Source organism: Symsagittifera roscoffensis, chromosome 1 (genome assembly GCF_963678635.1).
Source record: "Symsagittifera roscoffensis chromosome 1, txSymRosc1.1, whole genome shotgun sequence".
Lineage (NCBI taxonomy): Eukaryota > Metazoa > Xenacoelomorpha > Acoela > Convolutidae > Symsagittifera > Symsagittifera roscoffensis.
The window spans coordinates 17,415,454-17,424,917 of record NC_087062.1 but is presented as its reverse complement, the minus strand read 5'-3'; the positions used below and the strand labels follow the sequence as shown (position 1 = coordinate 17,424,917).

Genomic DNA, 9,464 nt, shown 5'->3' with positions numbered 1-9,464 from the left:
AATATTTAGCGAAAATCTTGATGATGCGCTTTCAATGTTGCCCAGTATCTATCTAGCCATCCATTCCATCATTTATCCGGTCACCTATTGATCCCTCTCCCTGTCTAACCAATGTTCATACTCCCATGTATCTACTCAAGCGGCCATCCATCAAATCACCATCAATCTATCTAGCCATCCTTCCGACCATCCAAACAACCATCCATCCATGAAGCCATACATTAATCTATTCTTTCATCCTGCCTTTCATCCAGTCAAGCAGCGAGCCATCTATCAATCTAGCCACTCCGCCCATCTTGCCATCTAACCATCCCTCTAACGATTCACCTAATGAATTATCCGGCAATCCGTTCGAAAGTCCATCCACACGTTCATCAAGCCATGCATCCATCTCGCCATCCATGCATCCCATCAGTCATCAATGCAGTTATCCATCATCGATCTAGACATCCATCCAACTAGCTATCCCGCTATTAACCAACCATCCATCCATATAGCTATCTTGTCAGCCAGCAAAGCATCTGGCTATCTCTCCAGCCATCAATCCGCCTAGCCATTCAATGATCTCTTCATCAGCCCAGCCATCTATTATCTCTTCAGCAATGCTGCCATCCGTCCAACCCGTTATCCATTATGTCATCCTTACATCCCGCCAGTCATCTTTGAAGCCTGCCATCACTCAAGCAGTTCTTCTCTCCTACCATCCATCTAGACAGCCATCCATGCGTCCATCCAGCTATCCATTCATCTTTCCTACCCTCAATGCATTCATCCATTCAATCTATTTTTCTTATTCAGATAGGTTGGCCTTTTTCAGGAGCAGCTTTAGATGCAGTGGGTCTGCTAGTAATTATCGAAATGGGTTTAGTGATATATCATATTAAAGTCCTTTCAATGTGGTTCGAATGAAATTTTTAAAAGATGCAGTGATGAGATGAAGCGGTTAACTAGTAAATAAGTTAGTGTTAATCAAGAAAAACTAGTATGGGAAGCTTTCTCTAACGCTTCTTTCGCCATAAAAAGCTTCTTAAAAAATCAAAACATTGTCATTTTCTTAAGACAACTCGATTTGTCTAGTTCATTAACGTTTTGCGCGTTTTTGTTCTCTCATCACATAACTTGCAAAACACGGCAACAATTTGAAGAAAGTGAGTAAGTTTTTTTATTATGAAGGTGGTTGGAACAATCTGTGCTACTTGCGCAGCAACCGGCTTGTAGTAGTTATCTATTAAGCCTAAAAAATTAGAGATAGGTTAGTTTTCAATACAGATTCTTGATTATTTTTAAATTGCGGAAGAGTCGGTGAAGACTCTTAAAGAGGTCGTGATTGTTTCTGGAAAAGTCTAAATTTTCTTCACGCTCAAATTGGATATTGTGTTTTGATTTTTTAAGTTCAGTTCATTTATTTTGTTAAATGAAGGCAAACTCCCTCTATCGAACAGCAAACTGACTCATTTTCAACCGTTTGTGGGCTATGTTTGGATTGAGCATCCGTTAAATGTTGTACTCTGCTTAGGTTTGAGTACCCGCCCAACAGTGTGTTCATGCATATTCCGAAGAGCGCAGATCTGAAGGATTTCGCCAGAAAAATGATAGTTAGTTGCAAACTTGAATTAAATTCAATAATTGTTCAAGACGGGATGATTAAGACGGACCTGTTTAGGATGTATTGAATAATCAAGAAGAAGAAGATCCAATTGAAGAAAACGTTTTGAAAAGTAAGTCACTACATCAGTATTGACAAAGTTTATTTCGCTCAGGCACCAGTCAAAGCGATGTGAGTCATTATTTCCGGATACTAGTGAATTTTGGCAGTCTTTCAACGAAAAAAGAATTCATGATCTGACTGTTCAATTCTCGAATCCTACATTACGCTAGGACCATTTTCGGGTATAATTTACGCGCAATCTGAAAACCATTCGTGGCAGTATTGTTTATTGCAGATATTGTTTTGACGACTGTTTGCATATAGTAACTCGAATTGCAAGCCTGGTTTCTAATTTTGCTCTGCGGGATTTCAAAATTGTGGGATGATTCGGAAAGCAATAATTTGTATAACACCCTCATAACAAATCTAGTTGCAAAAACTCATCTATAGAAATGTTAGAGGAAAAAATGCGAACAGAAAAGTTTTGATACTACAGTACTGATTTAAATTATCCGGACAAAACGAACAAAGCTTGATTTTTCAAACGCGTTTTCTCTCAAATTGGGTTGATCAGACAAAAATTGAAGAGAACAACCAAAGTTGCTCAGAATTTCATCAGAATTAATATGGTGCAATTTTTTCTCCGAAATTCTCAATCAAAATTATACCCCAAAAATATATATCACAAGAAGCCTCTTACATAGCTCAACACAGTTCTAGAAGGGTGAAATCTCCAAAAACCTGTATAAGAGAAATTATTTTTGCTCAATAGTCAAGAAATGTGAATTTTCTATATAAAACCCAAAATCACTGCTTAAAAACTAATTTTAAACACTTAACGCAAATTTTCGGAGATTTCACCCTTCTAGAACTTTGTTGGCCTACCACCGTTTGTATTCTACTATCAAATTATCAGATCACATTCAGTAATTCCATTTTAGCCGTAAAGAAACCTAGAAAGTCGATGGCATCATTCAGCTACAATTCACCAGAAAAATTTGCACCTATGAACTCCGGAAAACGAATCTCATTCGCCGCGAAGGCTATAAGTCCAGAAATTATTGACAAGAATCTCCCCGCCTCGCAACCTGTGAAACGTGGATCGATCCCTGCCTCTCCCGTTCCCAGTAAAGTGAGAAAGAGTCTTTTGAGAACTCCCGGAGCTTACGAACCCCTGAAGGAACTGAATGAGTCAAAAGAAGGAAGATCGAGCTCAGTAGGAGCGAATTATGGTTCTGGTAAAACGAATTCAGAAACCGGAGGAAAATCAAAATCTGTCAGCCCATCTAACAAATCTGCTAGAAGGCCACTAATAAAGGACGAGAACATAAATACTTTGAACGCGTCTGGAATTGAAAATACTTTAACACAAAGGAAAATAATCAAACCGCACCGAAGATCACGAGTCTCGATTCGTACTGATAGTCCCGATTCATCTCTGGATTCGATAACAGTTTTTTTGACACCGGATGGAAGAACGCCAGCTTCAAGCAAGTTAGTCCAGGCCTCGACAAAATCTAAATTGCGAACTCCGTTTGTGTCGGCCATGAAAGGGGCAATAGAAACTTCTCCAAAGGACACAAAAGTGCCATCTCCGAGATCACAGAGAGCTTCACCATGGAACAAGAGATCGGCACTGGATCAAAATGTGGGATCTTTGGCTAAAACACAAATGTCGGTGAGTCCAATGACGAAGAAAACGTTGTTGGCCAGAAGCTCGATTGCCCCCACTCCTAGGACTACAAACATGCGCGTGGAACTTTTGAAGAAAACTCTGAACAAACCTGCAATGGTTGAACCTAAGGGTTTAATTCATGTTGCACCTAAATCGGCAAAGATCGCAGGCAGAAAGAGTAGCCTTGTGGACAAAAAAGAGATAGTTGCCAAGAAATCAGGAAACGCGTCGTGGGCAGATGTTGCAAAGAAAAGATTGACGCCGAAAAGAGTGGTTTCGAAGATGATCAAAGGCAAACGGACGTTCAAATTGAGAGCGAAGCCAGTTAAGAGAAACGTTGTTCATCAGGTTAGTAGTCTCTCGAAACTCTCTTTTTTTGCGAGGCCATGATTGCTGTCTTTAAGTAGTTTTGAACATTTTCCATGAGTTAGCTTAAGACTATTTAATTCATTAAGATAACTAATTCTTATTTTCTAGAAATGTTTCATTTTTGAATAGAATTGAAGTTCAAGATTTTAGGACATGACTCCTGATCTCGTGACCCTGAAGCCAACCGCGGTCGTCAAACCGATGATATCATCGGACGAAAAGAAAAAGACACCCGTAAAGGGTCAGCAAATCCCGAAAGTCCGTTCTCCAGGAATACAGAAACTTACGAAGACAACACTTGTAATGCAAAAAGCAGTTCTCGACAGCAGAAAGGAACTGATAGTGCGAAGTTTGACCTCAAAGACTACGGATAAACCGGGCGTTGAAATGAAGTCAGTTTCAGTAGCAAAACCTGTCAGATCACCATTGCATTTAAATTCATCTTCCCAAATTGGACCAATGCGAGGGATCACTGGTGTTAGAGCTTCATTGAGCAAAATAAATGAACAAAACTTCCCAACTCTTAAAACAAGTGCGACTCTTGCTAATTTACCTAGTGCATTCTTAAGACGATCTGCCTCTGCTGCCAAAATCTCAACTCCAGTGAAGGTGGAACCGATTCCTAGGTCCCAGTCATCTGGAAAAGTTAAAATGGTACCGAACAAACAAAGTTCTGCTGGCAAGAAATCTGTGTATGTTACCGTAACACCCAAAAGGATGTACGAGGTAAAAACTCCGTCCCCAAAAGTAGTCTCATCGCCTCAAACAAGGTCTACTGGAAAAACTCCAGTTACTAAACGTCCCTTACCGAAAGAGTCTTCTGAGAAAAAGATTCCGCTGGAATCGGAGGCAAAGCAATTGCAGGTTACCAATCGAACTTCGCTCAGCAAGACTCCTATTAGTACAAAGAATCCATCGCCGAGGTCAAGATCTTCAAGTAAAACGCCCATCAAGATCACAACACCTAGTAGACTGGCATCCGCTAAAAAGAGCCCTAAAACTGGAACCATGCCTACTGAAACTAAACGTAAATCGGTTAGTAAGTCTCCAGCTAAGCAAGTAACTCCGGTTGTGAAAACGGAAGCTACACCAAAGCTAACCCCTCAAAACAAGTTACCTGTAGAACCGTTGAAGAGTGCGACCTTCAGCAAATCCCCGGTGAGAGTAGCGTTGACTGTGAAAGAAGAAGCGCCAATAGCGAAGACCCCTGGAAAAGGAGAGCTGGTTGCCGTTTCTTCTGTTGAAAAGTTACCCTCAGGTAGAGCCAGATCAACCAGTAGAACTCCCAGCAAGTCAGCAGAGGTTGTGAAATTTTCTTCTGAAAGCAAAATATCAGCTCAACAAGTAGAGAAAATTGCCGGAGTTCGGAAATCAAGAAGTATGAGCCCGAAGTTAGACGGAATGATAAAAATGTTGAGGACACCTAAAACAGTTCAATCCCCGAGACTTTCTGGAATAGCGAACCTTCTCAAAACTCCGGTGGTTGCTGCCGTAGAGGAAGCTAAAAATTCTGCACAGGAATTAACCTCAAAGAATTCTGCAACGAAAGCGACTCCTCCAAGATCTATGAAAACTAGAACTAAGCGGGGCGCACAAATAAAGAAGCAAGAAGTCAATGGACATGCTCAGGAAGCAAAGGCATCACCAAGGAAGCTTACTAAAAGAGGAGCTACGAAATCAGTTGAAAAAGAAGCGACACCCGCCAAATCACTCAGAGTGGTGTCTCCCGTCAAAAGTCGAACGCGAAAAGGGCGTGCGCTGAAGGTTATCGAACCGCCGGCTGAGAAATCCCCAGCGAAGAAAATTCGTTTTGAAAAAACTTTGAAGAGCCCGGCTAAAGAATCGCCCAAGCCGATGCGAGCAACGAGAGGTAAAAAAGCAGATGCTTCTAAAGAGCCGATTACAACTCCAGCAAAGATTGAGCATGTAGCAAAAGCTAAAACTTCAGCTAAATTGAAGGAGCCGAAAGTAACCGAGGTAGTTGAGGTACTTACAAGCTCAAAGCGCGCACGACGCGGAAGAACAGCAGAAGAACCTGTGTCAGGATCACCGTCTAAAAGAATACCCGTAAAGAAAGATCCAGTGAGTTCCAAAGCACAGAAACCTAAAACTCCAACCAAAAAGAATGCAGTTAAGAAGTCTCCTGCGATGAAATCCCCGCCTGTAACCGAGGTGGTGACAGCTGAAGCGCCGATGCGGAATACTAGGGCGAGAAGGGTAAAAGATAGGGTTGCTTCGCCTGCTAAGAACCGAGAAAAAAAGAAGACACCTCAAGGAACTAAAAAGGAAGAATCTGCCAAAAAATCTAAGGAAGCGAAACTTTCTGCAGCTGAGGAGGCCACGCCTAAAGCGGGTGTGGTAAAAACGCGAACAGTAAGGGTAAAGGTTCAAAGTCCGAGTCCAGCAAGGAGCCCTGTTGTAGTGTCTACTCAGGCACCCGCCAAATTATCCAGGAAAAATGAGGAATCCAAAGTTCTGGCAGTAGAAGAGCCGAAAACAGTACTTTCACCTAGGAAAACCCGGAGAGGAGTGAAAGTCAGTCCGAAGAAAGCAGCCAGTCTGAAAAACACTTCTACAGCAGCAGCAAAATCAAATAAAACAACGAAGATGAAGGCCAGTCCTGTGAAAAAAACAGCAGTAGTTATTAACAGTCCTCCTAAAACAAGGTCACTTAGAACCCGAAAAAAGTGATGAAAAAACTTTTTGAAGAATTTTTTGTTTTGTTGATTCAGTGTGATTTGGTCCCATTTGATCGTGTAATCTTTGATATTTGTTTATTGTCTAATTTGAAGTTATTGATTATTATGAACATTTGCAAAGAATTGGCAGAAAAAACTTTTAACCATTTGCATTTTTGCGCATCTCAACTCAGTAAAACCCTGTGTTGTCCAATTATTAACAAGAAAATGAACAAAGTGTGATATTTCATAAATGAAAAATTGTTGTCGAAATTTTGTGGTCTTTGAATTCAGTTTTGGCTTTGAATCTTTCGGTCAGAAGTTTTGACTGGCTCTGGAATATTATTGAAAAATTTTATCAAGAGTATCAAAGATAGATAAACCTTAGTTGTGAGCCGGCTCCAAGATTTAAGAGACGCTCAGTAACGGAGACGTCGGTAAGTTTTTGAGGCCCTTTGGGAACACGACTTTATTAATTGCTAACTGGAAGAAATAATCTAGATATTAAGTTGGCCTTTTCCGGCTTTGTATAACATAAGTTGAATTTTCAGGCTTGGTCACAGCTCAACTGATTTTGTCACCTAAATCTTTCTTTAAAATGATTAATTGTTATTTATAAAATCGCCGAGGCAGTTTTTGGTTTAAACGCATCAAAAGAAAATTTTCCGAAAGTGTACGCAAAATATATTCCCTGAGAATCCACTGAAAAGCTTATATATCCGAGGATCATATATGCTCACAATGAATTAGGTTGAAGCTTCTGGAACATAAATAATTTGCAAAAGCTATGAAACGAACAAAAAACAGTCCTATGCAAAACATTCTAAGTTAGTATTAAACGGTCGAAGACTAGTGGAATGGTTGTTTGAGCTTGCCCATGGTCGCACCGCTTCGTGGTGATAACCGGCTCGGTTTTCATATCGAGTCGTAGCCTTTGTTGGCAAGACTTTTGGTACCCTTTGGTATAATTTTACGACATCTATTTCTTGATACCCAGTCAAAATTTTTCTTAAGGCGCATTTGGCGCCAATATGAATAATTTTAAGGGGGAGCGTGCGCCGAAAAAACGCATTTTTTTGGTCTAAATTTTCCAACAAGCGCCTAAAACGCTTTTTGTTGACCTGTTTTTAAAGAAATTTGCCTGCGGTGCAGAAAATTTCTTGACAAAGTAGGGTTCCTATAATATTTTCGGAGAGCTCCGAAAATGAAATTGTTCGACCTAAAAAAAATTCGAAAAATGCCCCCCCCCCTAAAAAAATTTCTGCTCACGCCACTGCTGAATGGATAAATGTGGCTTTTGAGGGCCTTGCAAAATATAGAGTTTCCACGTTCCAATTTGTCTAATATACTTGGCGTATACGTTTCAGTTTTCCAGGTGAGGATTAAAATGTTATAAGTATTGCTTGATTAGTTGGTGTCTTGAGGGATTTCGGCTGACGCTTGTCAATTTATGCGCAAATCGCTTTTCAAAACTCGTATAATTTGTTCAAATTGTCTGCTGTGAACCTGGCGTACAGTCTTGATGTGAAAACTACTGTACAAAATAAGTGCTTATATCAATAAAACTTATACAGCGTATTAGCTTTACCTTGCTGAGTAGATGATAAATTACTGCAATAATATGCTTTTCAAAATGCCAAATCAAATTGTTCGAATGATCCTATGAGTTTTTACAGTATTATCTTCATAGTACTCTTGTTCAATACAGCTAGATCTATTTATTCTTTAATATCGAATCTATTTACATTGAGTTACCATGTGTGGTACCCTATACTCCTGAAGGATGTTTTTAATCTGGAGTTCATTTTTGACGCGAATACAACCGTGCATGATAATACATCAATCAATAACATCATTTTAGAATTACCTTGGAGAATTGTGAATCAACTTTTTAAATAGTTTGTTGAAATACCAATTTAGTGTAAAAATATATATTGAAAATGCCAAATCGAAGTCTTCAAAGGTTCCTCTTGGACAGCCATGACACTGTTATCTTCACCTTGCTCTTGTTCAGTGCAATTAGTTGCTGCTTGTATATGGACTCCATCTACATAGAGATACCATATTTGGTACCCTATGCTCCTGAAGGATGGGACTTGGGAGCCTTCACTGCTATTTCAAACTGTTTCGGGAAACTGAGCTTACTAGGAATACCGTTGGCTATCAAATTTGGACTCCGAAACACTTTGCATGTATGCAACGTACTGGGCATACTTTTGGGTACAAGCCTGATTTTTACGTGGAACAAAACAATGTCGAATAAATTTTTTGACTACGACTTGAGTGTTGGTTTCTTAACACATACTGGTCTTCTTTTTGCAACCGACTCATTACGGTCTGTGGTTTTTCTGATGCACTTGCAACAAGAGTACCCAAAGCCCTTTTTGACTGCCGGACTTGTCGGACAAGTTTCTAGCGGAATCCTTGCGACAATTATGTCGTGCTTGCAAGGTTATCGTGTCGCTTTTCGAGGTTCGGAAAAAGTCGTTTCAAATATGTCTCACGACTTTTCATTTGGGCCTCAAATTGCGTTTGCAATTGTGGTGACTATTATGTTAGCATCTTCGTTGTCGTTTGTTTTTCTACAGCTGCTAAATAGTACCATCTATCGGAACCAAAGCAACGTCGAGCAGACAAAAGAAATATCAAAATTTGAAAAACTCCAATTGTTACCTCCAAATATATCCAATCAAAATTCTTCGGAAAGTTCAGACAAATCTTCAGTCGAAAAGTATTATCTGTGGGTGATTGCAGCTATTAGTTTAGGCAACCTGTTTGCGTTCTCGCCAACATTTTTCACTTACACGGCCCTTGCCTACAATCAAAGGTGCTGTACTTTATCTGTAATTCTCTGGGGCCTGACTTTACCTTTAACAGGTTTGATTGCTCATTTCAAGCCCATCGTTCGGAAACTACATTTCTTCATTTTTCTTTTGGCCATGTGTGCTATTTTCGTTATATTGATTGGCATTGCTCTGCATAGTCCCCACCCTCCATTTGCGGATAGTGCAATTATGCAAGTGTGCATTATCATGCTCTGGGGTGCAGAAGCGTTCATATGCTACATGATCTATGCGTCGGCAGTTCACTGTCT

At 40.1% G+C, this 9,464-nt stretch overlaps 1 protein-coding gene across 1 annotated transcript; it reads left to right on the top strand.

Moving 5' to 3' along the window:
* Positions 1-1,516: 1,516 nt before the first annotated feature.
* LOC134857104 (neurofilament heavy polypeptide-like) lies at positions 1,517-6,677 on the top strand (the record flags this gene model as incomplete). Its single annotated transcript, XM_063873473.1, is given in 4 exon segments — positions 1,517-1,595; positions 1,664-1,718; positions 2,590-3,671; positions 3,843-6,677. Coding segments are annotated over 4 exon segments (3,757 nt in total), but the record flags the coding sequence as incomplete, so codon positions are not given.
* Between the last annotated feature and the right edge of the window lie 2,787 nt (positions 6,678-9,464).